This window comes from Carya illinoinensis, chromosome 5 (assembly GCF_018687715.1).
Source record: "Carya illinoinensis cultivar Pawnee chromosome 5, C.illinoinensisPawnee_v1, whole genome shotgun sequence".
Taxonomy (NCBI): Eukaryota; Viridiplantae; Streptophyta; class Magnoliopsida; order Fagales; family Juglandaceae; genus Carya; species Carya illinoinensis.
The window spans coordinates 19347111-19370800 of NC_056756.1; the positions used below are offsets into that span (position 1 = coordinate 19347111).

Sequence of the window (23690 nt, forward strand, 5' to 3'; positions counted from 1 at the left end):
TTTTTATTCTCCTTTTTTCTTTTTCTTTATTTTTTTTATTGGGCCAAAATGTAGGGTTTTGTTTATTTTTTCTTATATGCTAATATAAAAATGAGTGGTGCTGCACGTGTTACTCGGGGAGATAATAGATCGATAATTTTTTAGTGTATGATGAAAAACATAATGTTGGGTGAGGAGTGTTTGGGTTCAGAGAGAAAAGAAAAGACACTTACGATAATTGGACAACCAAAAGTATAACCAATAATTACAATGGTGTCTTGGATGCGCATCACTTTCAATTTTTTGTATTCCTTATCCAATTATAGATATTATGTTATTTGGGACACAGATTTTTTCTAATTATTTGTTCGAATTCTATTATCTAAAAGAAAACGTATTTCGTGAGTTGAGAATTTTTAATTTGAAATAAAATTTAAAAATTAAATAAAATATTATTTTTTTGATATTATTATTATTATTTGATATTTAAAAAAATTAAATTGTTTATTATATTTTTTGTAAAAATTTTAAAAAATTATAATGATGAGATAAAAATTTTAAATTTCTTCTTACTTCCAAACATATACGAATGTTGTCTTTCTCTTCCTTATATTTTTAATTTTGTGTATAAAGTACACAATTTATATTATTTAAATTTTAAAATTTATCTTTAAAATTTAAGTTTTTTATCTGATATATTTTATGCACTGTTTTGAAAATATAATTTTTCTTACGCCTTTGCTTTTCTTGGTCTTTTTTTTTTTTTTTTTTTTTAATTTTTACCCACACGGTTTTCCAAACTACCAAGCTAATCTTTGCAGGAAATCTATTCGACATCAATATTAAATATGTTAAATTGATATATCATCATCCTTAACACTGCATATTGAATGAAACAAGTTCAAAGACATGCAAGATAACTTGTCGAGAAAACCATATGCTATCTTGACTTTAGAAAATAACTTGCACTAGCCGTCAAATCCGCTGTTTCAGAAAAATTGCAAAAGGGCAACGTACTGGGAAAGAAAGAAAGAAACCAAAAGCGAAAAGTCGTCATTTTTATTTGAAAAGAAATCATGATGTTGAATATTTGACCGTCAGATGCACTTTTTTTCTTTAGAAAAATTTTTATAATCCCTCACTATTTACCATTCACTTTACATTTTATAAAAAATATTTATATAACCTGTACACCTTATGAAAAGTACCCTACATTCCATTAAAAGTTATAAGTATAGAGTATGAATGGTGAATAATAACTGATTTATAGCAAGACTCTTTTCTTTGTGGGTTGTATTTTTGTCGTGGTTAGAAATGCCGTAGAAGACCAAACACACACACAGGCACTCATTTTGTTTGTGGTTTCAGGTTGAAAAGTCCTTACAAAACTTATATACAATAATGGACACTAAAATCTTCGACTATAATACTGTATTTTAGAGCAGATATTAAAAAGGAAAATAGCAGCTTAGATTCCATCCCATGAATCATGATGGTTTAAGTAGAATGTAATTTATCAAGAGGCATATAATCCGATTGAAAATTTGGATTCGAAGTTCCAAACCCTTGTAAAAAATAATAATAATAATAATATGCATCCATAATCCCCAATTTTTGCGACCGAGTTTCAGACCACTTTGCCCCTTCACCCATCTTTCTCAGACTCTCGAGTCTCAACACCCTAGTGTGTGTACCCAAACGCTAATAACCCCTCAACCAACTGCAGAGCTCTCCCTGTCTTTAATTTTTTATCTGTAAATATCTGTAGAACTATTGCGCAAAATATTCCAAGATTCTCAGTCCAGATTCCAAGCCGTGTGGCTTTCCGTGTTTTGTTCCTTTTATGCCGCCGTCTCATGGTTGTTCACCTGCTACCCACGTTTACTTCTTAAATTTAAATCAAGAATATTTTTCTCTTTTCTTTCTTTATTAATAGAATAAATTAATTTCGTGTATATCTCAGTACTTCGCAGAGCACGAAACTGGGGCAGGGACTGGGAGGTTTCGTGACTGGGTCATCTTTGAATTCTATTTGCAGTGAAAACATCGCTTTCTTCAATTTGTGCAACTCATCGTTGATCTCGAAAGTCGCCTCCTTTGCTAAAGAATCATATTTTTTTCTAGATATAACTCATAATTGCATTTTTGGCAAATGGGCCTTCATTGAATCGTTTAAATTCACACTGAAAATGGCTATCTTGAATTTCTAAGTCCATTTAGCATGGATCTGGAACCTGGGGTTTATCAAAAACATGCTAAGGTAAGCTGGGAATATTTATGAACATGCATTAATTTCTCTTTTCTTTTCCTTTTTAATTTTTGAAAGAAACCCAATTCAGTGTTTGTAATCGAGTTGTTGTTTTTGTTGCAGAGAGAGTCATGGAAGACATTACTGACTCTGGCTTATCAGAGTATTGGCGTTGTCTATGGAGATTTGAGTATTTCACCTCTATACGTTTATAAAAACACATTCGCTGAAGATATCGGACACTCGGAAACCAATGAAGAGATTTATGGCGTGCTGTCCCTTGTGTTCTGGACCCTCACTTTGGTTCCTTTGCTGAAATACGTGTTTATTGTGCTTAGAGCTGACGATAATGGCGAGGGAGGAACATTTGCTCTGTACTCGTTGCTGTGTCGACACGCCAGAGTCAGCTCACTGCCCAATTGCCAGGTGGCAGACAAGGAGCTCTCGGAATACAAGAAGGAAAGCATTGGGTCGGCCCCAGAGACCGGTTATGGGTCGAGATTGAAGTCTACATTGGAGAAGCACAAGGTTTTGCAAAGATTTCTTCTTGTTCTGGCTTTGATTGGTGCTTGCATGGTGATTGGAGATGGTGTGCTCACACCAGCTATTTCTGGTAAAGTATACGAGACCTTGTTCTTCTGGGTTTTGATTCAAACTTGAAATATTGGATGTTTGTGACTAACTGGATTGGGTTTCATTTGATTGGTGCAGTTTTCTCTGCGATATCTGGACTCGAGCTTTCGGTGTCAAAAGAGCATCACAAATGTAAGACTCTCAGCTATGTCTCTGATTTTGTTTGATTATGAGTTGTTTGTTAAGCCCTCTGTAGATATTTGATGATTGAGTAGCTTTGGATTTTTTTTTTTTTTTTCCTTTAATGATTTAAGGGAAAATAAGTTCTTCGTTGAATCTCTTTTCATCTGAATTGGTGGATTTCGGCAGGGTCAATTTTGAGTTCCTGTTGTTTTGTCTAACTTCTCTGAAATCTACTAAAATTTTCAATATTTGAGGCTGAACATCTGCGCATATTTTTCTGAGTTTCCATTCGGCAAATATGTTACTGGTCTTATGATAGGCACTTTTATTTGCGCAACGATCATGATCTGTTCCTCTCTGTTCAGTCCCCTGGAATTGCGTTTATTTATTCCTAATTTCCAATCCATCCTTGCTCTCAAAGTGCTGTGTTGTGGACCCATCGCCTATTTTTTGCATTTAGGTGGCCAAACTATGTCCGCAAACATTGTAAACTGACTGCATGGATAGAGCAGCCAGTTTTTATCCTATTCTTTTCTCTTTATTTTTTGTTCCTTTTTCAGTGTTCTCTTCTTTTCTTTTCTTTTTTTTTTGGGGGGGGCACTGGTTCATCTAGTGGAGAAGTTAAACTCTAATTTCACTATCTGGAGTGTATCAGATTTCAAAAGTACTCTCGTTTGAGTGGATGGTTCTTTCCTTTCCTTATCTTTTGGATAAGTTTGAGTGGATAGTGAGAATTAACAAACAAAAGAAGTTGGCTTCATACCTCTCTGCCTGAGGTGGAATAAGGGTGATTACAAGGGGTTCAAGGAGAAGGAGAAGAACGAAACTCAACTTTGTCCACATTCCAACTCACTCCTATGCTTATCTTATTTATGACTCTGAACCCATAAAATAAGAGAAGCTATCCTGAATATCCAAAGCTCTTTGGTTGACTAAAATTACTATGATATAGGTACTGTTAAAGGTAGGGAAGACCAAGTTCCAAGAGACTTTCATGCTTCAGAAATTAGTCCCTTGAAGCCAGAACCTGTTAAAAGAAGGTTTTGATTTTGTCTTGTTGACAGCCTCTTTTACCTTTCATATATTGTCTGACTGGATATGCACTTATGGCAGGTAGATCATCTCTGTTGTGGGCTCAGTTTGGTGTTAGGTAGATTTAGCGGCTGCATTATCTAGGAGTAGGAACAGTAACAGCCCAACACACAAAGCAGGATTAACGAGAAGATAAGTGAAATATGTGGTGATATACCCATGCTTGAATTTTTTTATCAGTACACTACTTAGTGCTGATACGCCTAACTTATTTGAAGTTTGGTAATCTCTTGGCTTTTCTAAACGTCACAACCTTGATGCAAATAAAGAAAGCAATAAAAGAAAATAAAGCAAAGAGTAGATGAAAAAAAAAGAGCTTCCGTGATTCATATCTTAATGCAATTGTCCTTCAAATGTTTCTTTTGAAACAGCATATGGTACTCCTTTTTTGGTAAATGCAACACGTTTTTTTCTTTATCAATTCAGAAGCTTGGTCTATTAATAAATTGAGAGGTTTTGCTTCATACTTGGTTTTTAACTTAACAGATCTTTTATTTAACTTCTCGCATTAGCATTAGCAGTTAAATTTTTCACCTCTTAGTTTCTTTTACCCTAAGATTCATGCAACTGCCTTCACCTTCCCTCCTGAAAGTTTGATGCTTTTTGCAGATGTTGAAGTTCCAGTTGCATGCATCATACTGATAGGCTTGTTTGCTCTTCAACATTATGGCACCCACAGGATTGGGTTCTTGTTTGCTCCTATAGTTTTGACATGGCTTTTGTGCATTAGTGCCATTGGGATATATAACATATTTCATTGGAACCCGCATATCTATCAGGCATTTTCTCCATGTTACATGTATCGATTTTTAAGGAAAACTCAAAGCAAAGGTTGGATGTCCCTGGGTGGAATCCTTTTGTGCATAACAGGTATGGACTTCTGACAGTTAACTTTGATCCTAGTGCCACTACAAGAGAGTATTTTGTTTGTTTCCCTTACAGCATCTTCACTTTTCCAGGTTCGGAAGCCATGTTTGCCGATCTTGGACACTTTTCACAGTTATCAATCAAGGTAAATCATTTAATAACTACTCACTTTATAAATTACACTAAGGGTCAAATTAACTCGAAGGGGTGACTGGACCGCATTTCTTAGCATCTGAAAGTCAATTTTATGATCTTTGGAGTGTTGTTGAGGGTCGACCTTGTACAATATTATCAAACCTTTTTTCAGACTATGCTCATTATCTCATTGTTACAGTTCAAATTTAGTAACTCATCTCCTCTCCGTTGGCCCATTTTCTTAGAAATATAGGGTTGAAACCAAACCCTTGCATATATGGTTGTATCCTTTCAAAAGTGTAATTTTCTACTGGCCTCCCCCTACCAAAAAAATGTGGTGAGAATTCTTAAATTCAAGGAATATTGGTTAGCCATGTTAGTATCCCATTCAGCATATGGAATCAATTTCTATACTAAAATCCTGGATACAATGCATTTCAACCACTCAATACCTATGATGAAGCGAATCTTGATTCACTCTTGTTATGTCTTGTATCTTGTACCATGTTATTTCTTGGAATATATGTGTACTTTGATGCCAATGTGGACCTTCTCCAACTGAGAATTTAAATTGACCAATCTTTATTAGTAGTTGCTAAAATCTGGCACCCTAAAGTATCCATCGACTTGAGAATATACATAAAAAACTAGAGCTGTTTCATGAATTTAAATTCCTGGCTGGGAGCAACATGTCAAAATTTTGGTTTAATGGTTCTACGTAATTTTTTTGTCAAACATGAGCTACTGGTTTGATGGAAATCTGATTGATGATGGTTTTCTCACGATAATTCTCAAAATTAAGGAAAAAAAGGATCAGATTTTGTTTTTAGCTTTTTGCATAGGCATGCATGTTTATGAATTGTTTCTATGTTACTCAAATGTTGTTCAACTTAACTAGAACAAACTTGGCCTACCTTTTCTCAGGAAATTCAGACTACTGTTTTAAATTATGTTCCGGTGATCATTACGGTTTAAGTATTGGAACGGACTATTTCGGTACCGGTGCATTCTAGTGCACCGTTTCTAGATTAACTATATATTATATATAAATATTTATATGAATATATAAACTAACAACTAATAGAATAAATACATATAGATGTAAGTGTGTATCATGTATATGTGTATATATATGAAATAAATGAAGATTTATAAAATGAACATACGTTGAGAAAATCACAAACTTGAGTTGAGACACAAAATCAAAGAAAATAAATAAAAGAATAGAGAAATTATTAAAAATAATGATATTTAAAAAAATAGAGGATGAGGGGACATATTTAAAGTTACAAAACATTAAAATTATATAAATACATTTTATATTCTAAAATTAATTAAATACTATCTAGATTTAAAATTTACAAAAATGTCATTCAAGCACAAAAAAATTACAAAAAAGGTCCGAAACGGAATAGGGCCCAGAATGGCAGGAATTTCACTGGAATGGCCAAAACAGACCGGAACATGATTCAGACAGAACCCCCCCAAACCCCCCCCCCCCCCTCCCTGGCGCGGGGGGGTTCTCCCATTTCGACACTGACAGTCCCGATTTTAAGCTATTGACAGAAAGTTGCTCACAGGGTTGTGCTGATTTCTAACCCCTGATTCGCTTGTCTTAAAGGTCAGAAATTATGTTGTCTCATTTGCCATTGAGGTTTAGCACACCTCAAAGAGCCTGTCACTCTCAAGAGCTGGAATTGTGTCCACCGAGGGATGCGCTGACCCAGTGGTGCTCTACATGTTGCAGGAAATCTACAGTTACCTATAAAAAATAGTCTACCATCACATGAGAGCTACAGTCACTTGGTGCCACAGAAAGTTCAGTGAGTTGAGAGAGTTGTCAGACAGGTGCATTTTTTGAATTATTATCCAGAACTCTAACTTACAGAAGTGGTTGAGAGTAGACACATAAATAGATGCCCTCATACCTGTGGCTTGACAGAATGCATTGCCTAGGATTGAAGTGACCACTAGGTAAAGTCAGATTACATATGAATTAGTGAGTGCCAAGGGGGGAAACTGCATTGGAAAATAGGTGTCAGCTGCACAAGGTTTATTGGTTTTCTATGGAACAATCCTTCCATCACCTGAGTCAACATGTGTTGGGGATCCCAACACAACAATTTGGGTCAGAAGTATGAATCAGGTCGGCACAGTAAACAAACCTAGGGGTGGGCCTCTTGTGCACCGGCAGAAGTGATGGATCCTTCATCTTCTTTTTTAGTTTTTTGGTTTTTGTTTTACACCTAGGGCCTCGTTATGACTTATATATTGAACATCAGAAAATGAGGTCCATGTGAGCAACTTTCTGTCAATAAATTGACGAAAAACGTGATATAGTTCTTGGAAGTTTGTTTAGTGTATACTTGGCTCTCAAAATTATCAAATTGAAATTAGGGTCTCAATATCGAAGTGCAGAAAAGCAGAAGTCGGTTGTATCTGAATTTCCCCCTTAATAAGTTTCTTTTTATGCGATGGTTTCAATCATACAAAGAAAATGCAATTTGATCGTTCAAGAAAGAGTTCATGTTAAAGTTTTCAAGTGCATATAGGTCCCACTGGAGGATCTCGGAGTGGAGGAGGAATGAGTAGTGACTTTATCCTTTGTGCTGCCATTAATATGGATATATTTTGGCTCAATAGAAATGAAGCTGTACACTGGGATAAGATTTGAAATGATCTAAGACCTCTTTTGGAAGTTGAGATGAGATGAGAAATCTGTGAATAGCAATAAAATGGTTTAAGTTAAGATGTTTTATGGGATTTTGGGAAAAAATAGAGAAAAAGTTGAATAAAAATATTATAAAGTTAATATTGTTAGAATATGATTTTTTTATATAATTTTTTTTTGGAGATTTGAAAACTTTGAATTGTTTTTTGTGTTTTATTTAGAAGTTTGGGAAAGTTGTAATGATTAGGTAATGATTAGATGAAAAGGTTGAAGATTTGAAATTAAAGTGTTTGTGTTTGTGTTTGAGTGGTGTTTTAATGATGAGATGGGACCATCTCAATATCCAAAAGGGGCTAAATATGGCTGCTTTGGCAAAGAAAATCTTTGAGAAGACAGAATGTTTTGGGTGGAAAAGGATGTTAATCGTGAGGTGAAATGGATTCATCCTCCAATTGCCACATGGAAGTTTAATTTTGATGGTACCTACTGATAATATCTTGGTGGCTGGTTGTGAGTAGGAATGGCGGTTGTTATAGAATGGACTTTGGCTTAAATTGGTGATTGTAGAAACTCACTGTTGGGAGAATTCAAAGCAGCACTCCTTGTTGTACAGATGGCCTCTGAGTTGCGATTAACCGATGCAGTTTTTGAAGGGGATGCACTAGTGGTCTGCAATCAACAGGGGCCTCTGAATGGAGGATTACGAATACCGTGGAGGAAACATGGGCTTATTTGAAGAACTATCCTGGCTGATCTGTACAATGGATTGGATTCCACGAAAGGACAATAAACAGGCCTGTATGGTGGCTAAATGGGCAGCAACGACTTCTATCTATGGTGGAATCTGGTCCCTAAGAACGTTGTAAAATGGGATGTGGCCTTAGACACCCCTCAAGTTCCTTTGGTTAATGAAATTTTCACCCATTTTTTAGAAATAAAGTATATTTAGGTATCTCGCAATATGCTAAAGATTATAGCAATGTTTTAGGATAAACCTAATGTTTCTCAAGCATCATATTCTAATTAATATTTATAGCTTCCCTGGGAAAAGTAAAGTCGATGTTTATGGTTGAATGGATTGCCTTTGTGGTTTGGCTGTCATTAGTGGCAAAATTTGGGGCTTTTGAGAAAAGATAAAGAGTTTGAGCTCCAATTGTGACAGATTAATAAGGTCTGTCTTTTGTATTTGGGCTAATAATAGATTTTCACATTTCTGCAGATTGCTTTCACGTCTGTGGTTTATCCAGCTTTGATTCTTGCATACATGGGGCAGGCTGCATATCTATCTAAGCATCATTTAATTGAGACTGTCGGATTTTATGTATCTGTACCTGGTAGGTCCTTTTGAGTTCTCCATAAAAATTATATGGTTTGGATTACACGCAGAATCTGAAATTCCCATGCTTATTCTTACAGAGAACTTAAGATGGCCTGTTCTGGTAATAGCTGTACTTGCTGCAGTGGTAGGAAGCCAAGCCATCATCACTGGAACTTTCTCTATCATTAAACAATGTTCCGCACTGGGTTGCTTCCCAAAAGTGAAAATTGTCCACACATCATCCAAAGTTCATGGAAGGATTTACATCCCTGAGATCAACTGGATCTTGATGCTGTTATGCTTGGCTGTTACTGTTGGTTTCAGAGACACAAAGCGCTTGGGTAATGCATCAGGTATGGCAATCAATGACGATAATCATAATTTGTTGGACCCTATGCAGTTCCTTTTCCAGTCAAAGTTTGTCACAAGGATTTGCCTGTGTCGAAATGATTTAACTGTGCCAGCGTTGATTTCTTATTGATACCTCTCAACAATTATAGTCCAATGCTAGCAGTTCTCTGTTGGTCAAGAGTAAAGTTTGGGATTCTGCCTTGTCTTTTTACTTCTTTCTGCTCAAATCATTAACCAGATGCTTTGTGTGAAACAGGTTTAGCAGTCATCACTGTCATGTTGGTCACCACCTGCTTAATGTCTCTAATTATCGTCCTATGTTGGCATCAGAATGTCTTCCTTGCAATTTGCTTCGTATTCTTTTTTGGAACAATTGAAGCTCTCTATTTCTCAGCTTCTATCATCAAGTTCCATGAGGGAGCCTGGGTCGCTATCGCCATTGCGTTCATCTTCATGATCATCATGTTCGTTTGGTACTATGGCACTGTGAAGAAGTATGAGTTTGATGTGCAAAATAAGGTCTCCATCAACTGGCTACTTAGCCTGGGTCCCAGCCTAGGCATTGTACGAGTCCGGGGCATTGGCCTCATACATACTGATCTGGTCTCTGGAATCCCAGCAATCTTTTCCCACTTTGTCACCAACCTTCCTGCCTTCCACCAGGTCTTAGTTTTTCTTTGCATCAAATATGTCCCTGTCCCGCATGTGAAGCCTGAGGAGCGGTTTCTAGTTGGCCACATTGGCCCCAAAGAGTTCAGGCTCTACAGGTGCATTGTAAGATATGGATATCGTGATATTCACAAGGATGACACTGAGTTTGAGAAGGATCTTGTATGCAGTATAGCAGAGTTCATACGCTCCGGGAGCACTGGACCTAAGGAAACAGTTGAAGACTTGGGGAAGGATGAAGATAAAATGACAGTCGTTGGGATGTGTTCTACTCATGCAGATGGAATCCAAATAAGCGAGGATGATGTGAGCAATATAGAGTCAGCTGGTACATCAGAACATAGGGAGATAAAGTCACCACCGGTGATACAACCAAGAAAAAGGGTAAGGTTTGTCGTGCCGGAGAGCCCAAAGATAGACGCAAGTGCCAAGGAAGAATTGCAGGAGCTGATGGAAGCTAGAGAAGCTGGGATAGCTTACATACTGGGGCACTCATACATGAAAGCAAAGCGAGGATCGAGCATGCTGAAGAAACTTGTAATCAACTATGGGTATGAATTCCTGCGGAGGAACAGCCGTGCAGAGACCTATGCATTTAGTCATCCGCATGCATCTACTTTGGAGGTAGGGATGGTCTACCATGTTTGATTTTGCTTACAAAAATATTGTAACGTATAGTGTACATTTTGTAGCATCATGCAATAGTGAAGACCACCACTGTTGGATGGTGGATGGAAGAGCTTACACAGTTCCGAGTCTTTTTTTCACTATACAGGTCCCCCCCACTTTTTCGTTTTTGGTTATAGAAAGGTGGCATAGATTCTTATACTAAACTTTCTCCCCTGGGGATTTATGATCCTGGGGGCTTGTCAGAATGATAAATTGCTCTTGGAGAATCTTTCCATCATATTTAGCACAAAGCCTAGAGGGCATTGCATGGCACTGAAAATGGTTGCCCCTAACAACTCAAAATGAATAAATCCGTTGTATCCTTGCAAGTCATGTGAAAGTTTAAGGTGGGTCTTGTTCGTTGCTTTCTCTACAACTTCAGGTTTGATTCTTTTCTGTCAGCATCTACCCACCATGGATAGATTCCAAAGCCGAAGAGTTATTTCCCATCAAGCACGTAATCAGGAATCCTTAATTTACCTTCTTTAGCTCATCTTCCTTATCAACTCTTATGAAGGACCTTAATTCCAATTCCCCACAAATAGCAAATATATTAAATGTATATTTATACACAATGCATATGATAAGGGTCCCGCAAATCTCCAAGGCACTCATGAAAATGGGGCCTCGGGTGGAGAACTTATAGTATTGCAACGTATATCTATCTCAAGTATTTTCCTTTTCTTTTCTTTTCTTTACTTTCTCCTCAAGTAATACTAATAATAATCATTATCAACAAAACATTATCAACTTTGTGCGTGTTGAGAATGATCCGTGGAGCTTTTAAAATTAATAAAATGCACCGTTATTCTTGCATTGTAGTCTGGTGGAAGAATACAGTGCGTGATGTGTTCTTTCAATGGCACAAAAGTCTTGACGAGTTGTTGTTCATCTATTGGTTCATGCTTTGTGGCGCACACACCATATTGCACAGTAGATCACCATATATATATATATATATATATATATATATATTTGTATTGCTCTCGTCCTATCTATCCTTTCATTTCATCTACATGAATCAGGGAGCTCAGGTCTCCATTTCCTTTTATCCACTTCTCAAACCAATTATTATTATACTATTTTTCCTACACAAGTGGACGAAGAGATAGAGCTATCAATTCGCCCCCACCCCATATTGCCGACCAGGCCACTTCACACTTACAATGTGCTACATATACATATATATACATGTATGTATATAATTAAGTCAATGGAACAAAGATATAGGACTCTTAATAAGGGGCCGAAATTCTTATCATTTTAGTCGTATTCTATTTGGGATTATGCTTAAAATAAAAATATAAAAAATAATAATTGAGGGTTAGTTAGTACACTTGAAAATATATCAGAATTCTATTCATAATAGTAAAATAGTTTGAGTTAAGATATTTTATTGGGTTTTAAACAAATTTAATTAAAATATTCTAAAATTAAAGAATTGTTTTAATTTTATTTTTATTTCAAAGGTTAAAAAAGTTGTATTAATTTTTGTGTTTGGATAATGATTATATGAAAAAATTGAAAATTAAAAATTAAAAAAAAAAAATATATATATATATATATGAGTGATGTTTGAAAAGAAAATTACAAAAAATTTTAAGAACTTCATATCTCAAATATTTGATTTTTATTTAAATTTGGAGGGGAAAATGGCCGCAATTGTTCCATTTTTTGGTTATTTTGATTGATCCATTTCCGTCGAAGAAAGCAAGCAATGGCAATATTATTATATCTTCTCAAAATCATTTTGATTTTTCTTTTGTGTAACCTTAACCAGACATACAAGGCTCCATAAAATAAGTATGGCTACATCGTCTTGAACTAATTTGTCCATATATTTAATGAGCAACCTTTTTTTTATTTTTTTTCTTTTAAGGGTAATTTATAATGAGAAATGATATTTGCAGTCGTAGCTGTACAAGCGTTGCACAGTTTCTTTGAAAAAAGTGAATTAATAAGAGACTCATATTAAAAAATTAAAAAAAAAATTAACATTTTAATCATAAATCTCTCTTTTTTAAAATGTTTACGCGGCGTTTACACACTCTACGACTACATGTAACATTACTAATTTATAATATTGTTTACTATATATAGTTCAACGATGTGATTTCATACATCTTTACAAAAATATAAGAAATAATTCATTCAAAGTAATGTAGAACACATCAAGTGAAGGATGGTTTGGTGGTTGGCTTTACAATTTTTTATTTTTATTTTTTGAAACAAAACAACTTTCATTCATAAGAATTACTCAATATAATGTTTTTCAGCTAATAGCTTACAAGTGATCATATGAGGCCCATCTTCCATCCAACATTGAATTTTCTCTAATCACAACACTAATTTTGTTAAGATATGTGCTATCTCGTTTTCATTTCTTCTTATAAAATTGATCTTTTAAATATGCATATCTTTCAAACTCTTTTTGACATATTGAATAATTTGCCCATATGTTGTCCAACACGTCTCTAAAGAATGGTTTGGTGGTTGGCATTACGATTTGAGGTTGATTTGTTAGACCCATTTCATCCAATTGAGTTGAAAATTTGATAAAAATGGCTAAAATTAGATATCAAAAGAGGTAACGTGCAAGTGACATCTTCTCTACTATACCATGAAAATAGACATGACAATTTCATTATTTTCTCCAAACCCCACTTTAAGTATTTTATTCAATTCAAACCTCCTTTTTTTGTATTTGACTAAACATAATTAAATCTGAGTTGGAAGCATGCTCTTGTATTTAATTGTTTTGGTGGATGGGTTGTGATTGGTAGACAGGCGTGTTCAGCGGACTTTTTTTTAAATTAAATTTCTTTTTTTAAAAAAAATTAAAAAAAAAAAAAAAAAAAAAAAAGACCCAAAATAAAAGGCAGAGCAAAGATCCTGAACGAGTAGCGTGAAAGATACATTTGGAACATTCCAATAAGGGGGTGGGTCCCACCCATGGCTTTTGGATAAGAACGAGTACTCCACCCCAACCTCCTCAAAGGCCAAAGCTCCGTTAAACGCGGCGACTGGATAAACTGGTCCCACACGGCGCAACAATCCTATTAAAAATTATTTTTTTAAAATAATTATGATTTCACGATTTTATATAATATTATTTATTTTAAAATATCATTTGGTTAAAATATTCGATAATGTTTTTCGAATGTTACAACAGTATTCTTATAAATTTATTCTAAAATTTCATTTAATTATATAATTTGAATGAGATGAGATAAAATATTTTTTATTAAAAATTGAATAATATATTATTATAATATAATTTTATTTTAAAATTTTAAAAAATAAATTATTTATTATATTTTATATAAAAATTATAATAATTATATAAAATAAAATTAGCTGAACTATCGCCTCTCACGTGATCGTGGTGCCCATCATCCGCATCGTAGCCTTGAGGTTATATGACGTGGATAGGGTTGGGTTGGTGGGTCCACTGTAATTGGGACGTCGTGTTTTGGGGGGTGGGGGGACTCCAGAGTGTTACACGTGTTAAAGATTGTCGGTACCTGGGGCTGGGGGTAGTCGTTGGGACGAGGAAAATGGGAGGAAGTAGTGATTTGACCATTTTATCTGCTTAGGAGAGAGGGGCTGAATAATAACAAGGTTGTTGCACGGAATCACTCCCAGTGCCATCATCGATTGTGTTGTGGTAACGATAACTTTTTATTACAGATGGAGAATGATTCCTAACCAATGAAAATAATCTAGACACAATTAATTTATAAGATTCTTTAAGAAAATATTATTAGTTTTTTATTTTTTATTTTTTTGTTTGGCATAACATTTTAATTAAAAAAGTGTTCAAAGGTTGCAGAATAGTTGGGTAGATACCATTTCAACAAAAGAAATGGTGCTTCAGTTTTAAACAAATAAAAATATTTTAGAATTATTATTGTTTATTTACTCATATTTTAGTTTTTTAATTAATTTGAAATTTATTTATGTTATTATATTTTTATTTTTCATGTTTTTTTAATTTGATACTTTAGAGAGAACTTTTATATTTTAAAAAAAAAAATTCCTGCTTGTAAATTAGTTTAAAAGGGACACTTTTACACCTCCGATTCATGCAAGGGGTAAGAATATGTAACACAATCATGAACTCAACACAAATACGATATGAAATTAACAGATTTGGATTTGATATAAATCGCGAGTCGAAAAGGATTAACTCATTAAAATACGATTAATAAACGAGTCAACCTGCAATAATCCTTTTAAATCTTATTTCAAAATTATAATTTTATTATTGTAAGTTATAATATTAATATTTCTCAATATGCTTATATTTTTATTATTGACATTGTAATTTTGGACCTATACTCAATTTTGTTATTGTAGGGTTTGTAATATTGGTTTTATTATAGTTAAAATTTAAAACATATTTTTTGTTAGTAGATTATCTTATTATTTTCTTAATATATTGTGGCTACTAATAAATATAAATTTTAACTTTTATATAAAATTATATTAATCGAGTCAAATTAGTTATGCATATTAGTTCAACCCATTTACATGAAATAAATTAAAATGAGTCATGTCATGTTAACCTATTTCTAATTAATTATTAAACAAGTCAAAACAGATAACACAACTTATTATTTAAATGAGATAAGTTATGACTTAAAAGTTTGACACGTTTAACTTAACGGATTATGTTTGAATTAACCTATATAGTCCTATACATGTGGCTTGACACGACACTATCCCATAAATATGAATTGCCACTCCTCATTTAAGTTAGGACTTAAGAGTTTATATGTTCTAGAGTTTTTGTCAAACTTTTAAAGTTAAGAGAGATAGATACATACAATGAGATCTCCAACATTTATGATTGTTGGAATAATTCTTTTAAATAATGTAAAATACTCAATAATGTTGATTGTTTTTTCTCACCGAAAATTCAGTACTGAATGAGTACCAAATAATGTAGATTGTTTTTTCTTTTTTCTTTATTTTTTTAATCATTTTTAACCCCTTTAAACATATATATAAATAAATCAATTATAAAATTATTAAAAATATTTTCTTAATTATGAAATAAAAAAATAGCACTCTATCCTTTTTTAAAAGTAAAATGGTGGGATGTTTATTTTTGGGAAGAAAAATGCTGAGTGCAGTCGCCTGGTGTAAACGGCGTGCAGTCGGCTGCTGACGTGGATGTGAAATCAAAACTCACCGTTTTGATTGTAAACAGAACTCACCGTTTTGGAACCCTAAGTCTCTCTCACTCTCTACTGACCCGAGCTCGAACCACTTTCGAAACCCTCTCTCCCTCTCTGCGATTGGAACCCCAAAATCGCATCGAACCCTAGATCATCACGAGACCCTCTCTCCCTCTCTTCGACCCTCCCTCTCTGCGATTGGAACCCCAAATCGTCTCGAACCCTAGATCATCCCGAGACCCTCTCTCCCTCTCTACGATTGGAACCCTAGATCCTCTCGAACCAGTTTCTGGTCGAGACCCTCTCTCCCTCTCTGCGATTGGAACCCTAGATCTAGAGATGGCTTTTCTGGTTGGTTCTCCTCTGCGATTGGAACCCTAGATCCTCTCGAACCAGTTTCTAGTTGGTTCTCCTCTGCGATTGGAACCCTAGATCTAGAGATGGCTTTTCTGGTTGGTTCTCCTCTGCGATTGGAACCCTAGATCTAGAGATGGCCCACTCAGGCTGGTTCTCCTCTGCGATTGGAACCCTAGATCTGGAGATGGCTTTTCTGGTTGGTTCTCCTCTGCGATTGGAACCCTAGATCTCTCGAATCCTAGACTGCTTCTCCTCTCTCGAAGCACTTTCGATTCCCTCTCTCACTCTCTGCGATTGGTCTGGTTCTCTCTCGATTCCTCCCTCAAAACTCCCTCTCGATTCATCCCGAGAACTCCGAACCCTAAATCCCTCTGCTTACAATTTTTCGTTTTTGTTTGGTTGTCATTTATTTTTGTTGGTTGTCGAACTGGAATCTGTTGGTATGGATTCACGTTTCCCTCCCTCTCTGCTTCTCTCTCGATTCACCCCTCAGAAGTGGAAACCCTAAATTCATTTCTGTTCGGTCTGTTCGCATTAAGGTAAGATTTCTCTGTCCACTAGTTCATCATAATACTGTATGCTTCTTTAATTTTTCTGCGTATAATGAGTCTTGTTCAGTTACTAGATCTATAATTTTTATATATATTTTTGTTCATCTTGTGTTATTGAATTGCCCAGTAGATGCATTAAATCTGATTTCTGTTTTTAGTTTGTGAATTTGAGTTTATGTGCTATGATTATTTGGTATATTGTGAAACTTTGGTTAAGTTGGCCCAAATTGGTATGTGGTGCATTGTCGAACTGGCTGAAGTGTATGGGTTTATGAGCACATTAAATTGGGTGCCATATATGTTGGTGTAACAGATGCTCAATGTTATATATTATTTTGTGTTTAGACTTATGGAAATATCAGTTACTATATATCGACATTGCATATCCTCCCGTTTGTCTAAAATTATCACCCAATTGCAACATCTTATATACATTGCTTTGTGGGATTGAATTGCCCTGTAGAGGCGTTGAAGTGCTTATAATATGTTGGTCTATTGTGACACTTTGGTTAAGTTGGTGGGTAATTAGAATGTGGTGTTTTTTTGTGAACTGAAGTGGATGGGTTTATGAGCACATTAAATTGAGAATGGTGCTACTATATATTGTGTATTTTCTGACATGTTGGTGTAACAGATGCTCAATTGAATATATTATTTTCTGTTTAGACTTATGGAAATATCAGTTACTATATATCTTCATTGCAGGATAATATGCCATATCCTCCTGTTTGTCTAAAATTATCACCCAATTGCAACATCTTATATACATATTTCTGTTAGACAATTTATCTCTTTGCAAAATATTATGCCATATCCTCATGTGTATATTTCTTCTCCCATGCATATATACACTGTTTAATATATACTCTTGACTGGGGGCTATTTTTACTTCAATATTATGATAGAAAATGAGTTCTGCTTCTCATTCCGGGTCAAGCTTGGAGAGACCACTTTGCTATTGTGGCTCCCAAGCGAAACTACGGATTTCGGGAAAAGCAAAATCTTTTGGTAGAAGATTTTTCAATTGTCCAAACTATAAGATGAATAAACAATGTGGCTTTTTTGAGTGGATTGATCTTCAAAGTGAGCAAAACACTTGCTGTAAGATGACGTTGGAGTTAGCTGAACGGAGACACGAAAGGGTACTTCATGACACGCTGCGTATGGAGGAAGCCAAATTTACCGCATTGGAGAAGAAGTACAAGGGAGCGTTGAAAGTATTAAAAGGCTCATGGCTTTTTTTTGTAATAGTTTGTGCTGTATTTTTTGCCATCTTCAGTGGTTGTAATGTCTCTCGGCCAATGCTTCAGCTCATGTAACTCAACCCCTTTTGATGTATTTGACACTTTGATTAGTTAATGTATTAGATGTGTCATATGTAATTTCTTCATCCTGGGACTTTTGTATGTATTTAAAATTTGTAGCCAATTTCCTGGGACTTTTGTATGTATTAGCCAATTTCTTTTCCAATTTCCTGGGACTTGTGTATGTATTTGAAATTTTAGGTGAATTTTGTAATGACTTTAACCTCAATTGATTGTATATAGACCATTTCTTTATGTGGTCCCAGTATTCTTAGCATGCCTATTTGGGTTTCTTTCGAATCAGCATATTGCAAAATCCATTACCCATGAGGCAGTGAATTATTGGATACCAACTTTTGACCTCAATTGAATACTTAGTATTCAATATCAAATAGCAACACAAGATTACAAGAAACTACGAAAAATATGCCTTTGGCTTCTCATTACACCTCAAGAGCTTATTACACTGAAAATAGACCAATCCATATAAGACAACTCCTAATAGACCAACGAGTATAAGACAAATCCTGCCCAATCGGCTTTTGACCACAACTGGAACTGGGCATCACCTAACAAAGATTTGGTTGTTATTTCTTGCACCTGTTGGATACACTAACTACAATACGTTGCACCAAGTCAAAAGACGTGAAGAATCCGTTTTATACCGTTTGATCACATCAACAAAAAAATAACCCCTTATAGTCTTTTGGCATCAAATCATGTCCGACTAGAAAACACAAATTCAAAATGTGATCTATGTATATACATCCGAATCTGACATCACACATTTTTCAGCTTGCCTCCTCCTTTCTGACGAACAAATTCTCAGATGTCATTTACATATACAAAATACAAAATATACAAATTACAGCCAACTTGCCCAAATAAGTTCATAAAGGGGAAAAATACACCACATCTTGTGGTGTACAAAACATGCACCAGCTCTCCTCCTTGTAAATACAATGCTTTTGTGAATTATACAAAATCATTACATCAATGCTCCTGACCCATCTCCACCCAGGGAGCTTTGGTTGTGTGTCATCCAATCATAAAAAATCTATGATTAATCCAAATAAACAAATCTTTATCAAATAATAAATAATATTACAAAAATGGCCTAGATAAGTGAGAAATCTTACACTTTCTTGACTACCAACCATAGGATGAACACTTTCTTGACTACCAAAAAACATAGGCTGAACACTTTGCGTGGTCCCACTACTGTCCATGACCTGTTAAACAATAAGTGAATTTTATCACAATGACACCTATTGACCTCCTTCAAAAAATATGCCAAAAGAGCTTATATCTAAAAATATACCGTAAATTGTCCATCATTGGTTATATCTGCTTCTGATGGCCCAAATAAATTCCTATATGTGCCCATAGCTACTGTATGATTGTCATCTCGCTAAAAGTGGAGTAAATAGTTAATTTTAACGTCATTAGAAATAAGTGAACCTTTATCATAATGACACCAAATCCCTATAGACCAGTTTTTATTAAAGCTTGCTAAAACATGCACCTGTTTTCGTTTTCCACCCACTTGTGCTTTCTTCTGTTTGGCTTTAATCTTCCGCATTTCTGTCTCCATCCTGGATGCTCTTCTAAGAGATGGAGGTCTTCCTTTTCCTCTAACAACAAGTGGACTCTTCACTTGTTGTGAGCTACCAACTACAGCCCCATCTAGTATTGTAACCCCAGGTTCCGAAACTTTGCATTGCAAAAATATAATAAAAAAAGTAAGCGACACTTGGTGTCAATCCATCATAAATAGCAATTGTAAACCCATTTTTGTAAATACAAAATACAAAATAATAAAATAATACAAAATACAAAGTATTAAACCTGTTTGGCCGCTAGAATTGGGTCGATGGTTCTGACGATATAATCCAGTCATCTCATGTATCCTCTTCTTGGCATCTTCAAAGAAGTTATCAGATTCCACCGCGTAATCTATCATCTCATAACACATATTCAGAAGAATTGATTGTCTATTACCATTTGGCCTCTCATCCTGCGCATCGTAGCTAGATCGGATTAACGTGTATCTTCTCTTGATGTCCTTCCGCCATCGGTCTAAAATGTACCGATCTGGCAATGATTTTACACCATTTGTCTTGAATACAGCCAAAATATGCCTACACAGTATTCCCCTCATCTGAAATAAACCACATGAACAGTTTGCATTGCAGTCATCGACATTAAAATCCACAAAATATGTAACCTGTTTTGTGAACTCATGAATACGAACTTCATCTTCTACCAAATAACTCTTCATTACACCATCCATTGTCTGTAAAGATGGATCCAAATCAAGCACACCGATAACTTGCTGTTGAACTTCCTTGAATTTTGCGTTCGTGTACAACACCTGAAATTTCTTTTCAATTGGCGATCTAGATACGCAGGGAATGGTGCCACTAAAGGAAAGAAACTCTGCTTGATTTTCATTCTCAATTTTCCTTTTTAGCGCATTGTCAAACTGGTCGACAAACTCTTTCAGGTTTGTCTTTGAATGGACATAACCATCAAAGAAAGCATTCATACTCTCGCTGCGCTGAGTGGTACTCATTCCCGCCCAAAAATGGTCTCTTAGAAAAATGGGTACCCAATGCGCACGCTCCAAATATAAACTTTTCAACCACACATTCTCATGTAAGTGGTATGTATTAATAAACACGGACCAACATTTTTCAAACTCCTCAATAGTTTGTGTGTCGTATACACATTTCATCAACTCGGTTTTCAACCCACTTTTATATGCAGCATATGCCCCAAGCTTCTCAGGGGCCTTCTTCAGTATATGCCATAGGCAAAATCTATGTCGAGTTTCTGGGAAGACAATAGCAATTGCATTTTTCATTGCTCTGTCTTGATCAGTAATAATCGCCTTCGGAGCTACTCCGTCCATACATTGCAACCAGGTTTGGAAAAGCCATATAAACGTCTCCGTGTCCTCACTGGAAATCAACCCAGCTCCTAAAAGAATCGACTGCCCGTGGTGGTTTACACCAACAAATGGTGCAAAGGGCATCCCATACCTATTAGTCAGGTATGTGGTGTCGAATGTCACGACATCACCAAAATACTTATAGGCTGCCCGACTACGTGGATCTGCCCAAAAAACATTTTTTAATCTCCCGTCATCGTCTAAATCCATCAATGCAAAAAATCCATGATTCTTGTATTGCATCCTTAAGAAATAATCACGAAGTGCTCCAGCACCACCTGCACCAAGTCGTAGATGACGGGCTTTCTCGATGTAATTGCGACAATCCTTTTCCAGAAATGGCAGGTTCTCAAAGCCACCTGCGCCAACTACAAGAGATCCGTAACTCTTGTTCAGTCGGATACCAGCTAAATCGTTGGTGTCAAGGACTCTTTTAACTGTCTCACTCACTTCTCTGTTACATCGATAGAAGCGAGATTTCTGTGGGCTGATAACATGATTATGTGAATTATTGACTGTTGTCAACTGCATCTTTCCATCGACTCTCAACGCATTTATCCTTGCCTTGCAGTCTGTCTTTCCCGTCGGACGTGGGTTGGCAACATTGGATGTCTTAATCCGTGCCTTCCCTCCCCGTGCACAACCAATAGTAACATATCTGACACTTTGATCTTCTGACCTCTCACTCCTTTGTGTCATCACCCCAAACCCGCATTTCTTAGCATACTGCTTATAATAGCTAAACAAATCTTCAAATGAATTGAACTCCATGCCCGACTTTGGCTCCTCAATCATATCATCACCTTTCGACGATGGCACTACATGTGATGTACCTGGAGTGCAATCGTCGATTTCACGTTCACCTGGACTGCCATATGAAGTTTCCCTCTCTTCTTGTCTATCAAATGCATGTTCTTCCCCTTCTCCCATGCCCTGTAAAAGTTGTTCACTTTTATCTCCACATTACGAGAAAACACTTGGTAATGGCATACTAAATAAAAAAAAAAAAAACCAAAATTGACCATAACAAAATAATAAATCTGGTATCATTTTATGGCACTATCAAATAAATAAAAATTTTGTATGTAAGCTTCACCACAATAGAAACTCATTAAACTCATTACCAGAGATTGATGTATTCAGCCCACTTTTGACGTAATCAAATCTATACATTGATGCTAATAGTTTATAATTTAGGTAGTGGAAGTAAACAATGAGGAATTAGTAACTTTCCTATGAAATAACCTATATCTTGGTTGATTAAATATCTGCATTGTTCCATTCAAAAATTTCTTCTCTTATGGCGTTCAACAAGTAAAATCTGTAACATAAACTCCTTTAACCAACTAGTTGCATAACAAGTTCATTAAACCAAATCATATCCAACAGAAAAGTGCCAATAAATAATGGTGCAAAGATTTCTTTAAAAATATTTATATATATTCAAATCATTAACCAAATATTAAAGCCATCAATAACCGAATATTAAAGCCACGGTTTTGTACTTGAATCACACCTTTACATTTTGTAGTCATCAACCAACGTAAAAAACATCAAACCAATATCATTGGCCTCCTACACGACACAAACCCGACCAAAACCAAACCACATTAGCATACAACATTTTCAAAGTCCTCTATGGATTCACGTTCAACAATATATATTTACCATGTTCATTCAAATCCCACAAAACAGAGCCACATATATATCAAACAAATTATGAAAATCTGTATTTTTTTTTTTTTGAAGCATGCAGATATGGATCCATCTCAGAACCAGAACCTGGCCGTGGTGGTGCGGCCGTGGTGGTGCGGCCATGGTGGTGCCGACCCACGAAACTGACCACCCACGTCCTTGACCCGAGATGCTGGGCTGAACTGCTGGCCCTCGAATCTGACCCGAGCAGATGGCCCACTCAACTGACCCGAGCTGATGACCCACGAAGCTGACCCGAGCGATGGCCCACGGACCGGACCCGAGCAGATGGCCCACGGATCTGACCCAATCTCAACTGAAACCAACCTGACCCAAACAAGATCAGGCCTTTGACCCACTCCAACGCAGACCGGACCACCCCGAAATCAACCCACCCAACGGCAACAGCTCTCTGCACCCACGCCGATCGGATTTCTTCCTCCTTTCAGTTCTGGGGGGCTCGCGAATGGAAGAAGCGGGAAATCTATCCTTTCGGAAATGCTTTCAATCTGCACCGGTTTTGGTTTTCATTCGTATTTCGTTTTTCGTTTTTTTTTTTTTTTTTTTTTTTTTTTTTTTAATAAATGGAGGCTGACGTGGCGCAACGCCACGTCAGCCGACTGCATCCCGATTACATCGGGCGACTGCGTATAGAACTACTGTTTTGGGAAACGGTGCAGTTGGACTAACGGTAATTTCGTAAATAGTGGAAAAGACGGGAGTAATAATTTGGGAGGGAGAGTGTGAACCAGGTAATGCTTATCCATATCCAAAATTTAGAGAGAGCAGACAGACAGGTAGGAAGGAAGTGGTGCGCGGTCGGCCAGTCCCATCGGCATGCTGTCTGCTTCCTTCCCTCCCTCCCCCGCTTACCCCACTCACACACTTACCT

General features: G+C 36.0%; 2 protein-coding genes across 3 annotated transcripts; one reads left to right on the forward strand and one right to left on the reverse strand.

Moving 5' to 3' along the window:
• Positions 1–1659: 1659 nt before the first annotated feature.
• LOC122309753 (potassium transporter 6-like) lies at positions 1660–10993 on the forward strand. The gene is made up of 9 exons (XM_043123387.1): positions 1660–1838; positions 1943–2239; positions 2351–2840; positions 2939–2992; positions 4685–4945; positions 5035–5087; positions 8968–9082; positions 9165–9419; positions 9674–10993. Exons 2-9 carry the CDS (start codon positions 2201–2203, stop codon positions 10732–10734), a joined length of 2328 nt encoding a protein of 775 aa, XP_042979321.1. The 5' UTR covers positions 1660–1838; positions 1943–2200; the 3' UTR covers positions 10735–10993.
• A 7796-nt stretch (positions 10994–18789) lies between these two features.
• Positions 18790–23349, reverse strand: LOC122309186 (protein FAR1-RELATED SEQUENCE 5-like). 2 transcript variants are annotated; one of them, XM_043122569.1, is made up of 6 exons: positions 22886–23349; positions 19999–22036; positions 19676–19863; positions 19472–19561; positions 19290–19382; positions 18790–19207 (listed from the first exon to the last, which is right to left on the reverse strand). In XM_043122569.1, the coding sequence occupies exons 1-6, from the start codon at positions 22919–22921 to the stop codon at positions 19139–19141; spliced, it is 2514 nt and encodes an 837-aa protein (XP_042978503.1). In that variant the 5' UTR covers positions 22922–23349; the 3' UTR covers positions 18790–19138. The 2 variants fall into 2 exon arrangements, with proteins under 2 accessions (XP_042978503.1, XP_042978502.1); XM_043122568.1 differs by having other exon boundaries at positions 18790–19382.
• Positions 23350–23690: the final 341 nt, after the last annotated feature.

What these genes read in the sequence shown, in the direction of transcription:
- LOC122309753 (XM_043123387.1), top strand. Translation starts at nt 2,201, where the DNA reads ATGGATCTGGAACCTGGGGTTTATCAAAAACATGCTAAG. An exon ending in TTTATCAAAAACATGCTAAG is followed by an intron (nt 2,240 to 2,350) that starts GTAAGCTGGGAA and finishes TTTTTGTTGCAG; the next exon opens with AGAGAGTCATGGAAGACATT. An exon ending in TTTCACAGTTATCAATCAAG is followed by an intron (nt 5,088 to 8,967) that starts GTAAATCATTTA and finishes ACATTTCTGCAG; the next exon opens with ATTGCTTTCACGTCTGTGGT.
- LOC122309186 (XM_043122568.1), bottom strand. Translation starts at nt 22,921, where the DNA reads ATGGCCGCACCACCACGGCCGCACCACCACGGCCAG. An exon ending in CAATTCTAGCGGCCAAACAG is followed by an intron (nt 19,864 to 19,998) that starts GTTTAATACTTT and finishes TGCAATGCAAAG; the next exon opens with TTTCGGAACCTGGGGTTACA. An exon ending in CCAATGATGGACAATTTACG is followed by an intron (nt 19,383 to 19,471) that starts GTATATTTTTAG and finishes ATTGTTTAACAG; the next exon opens with GTCATGGACAGTAGTGGGAC.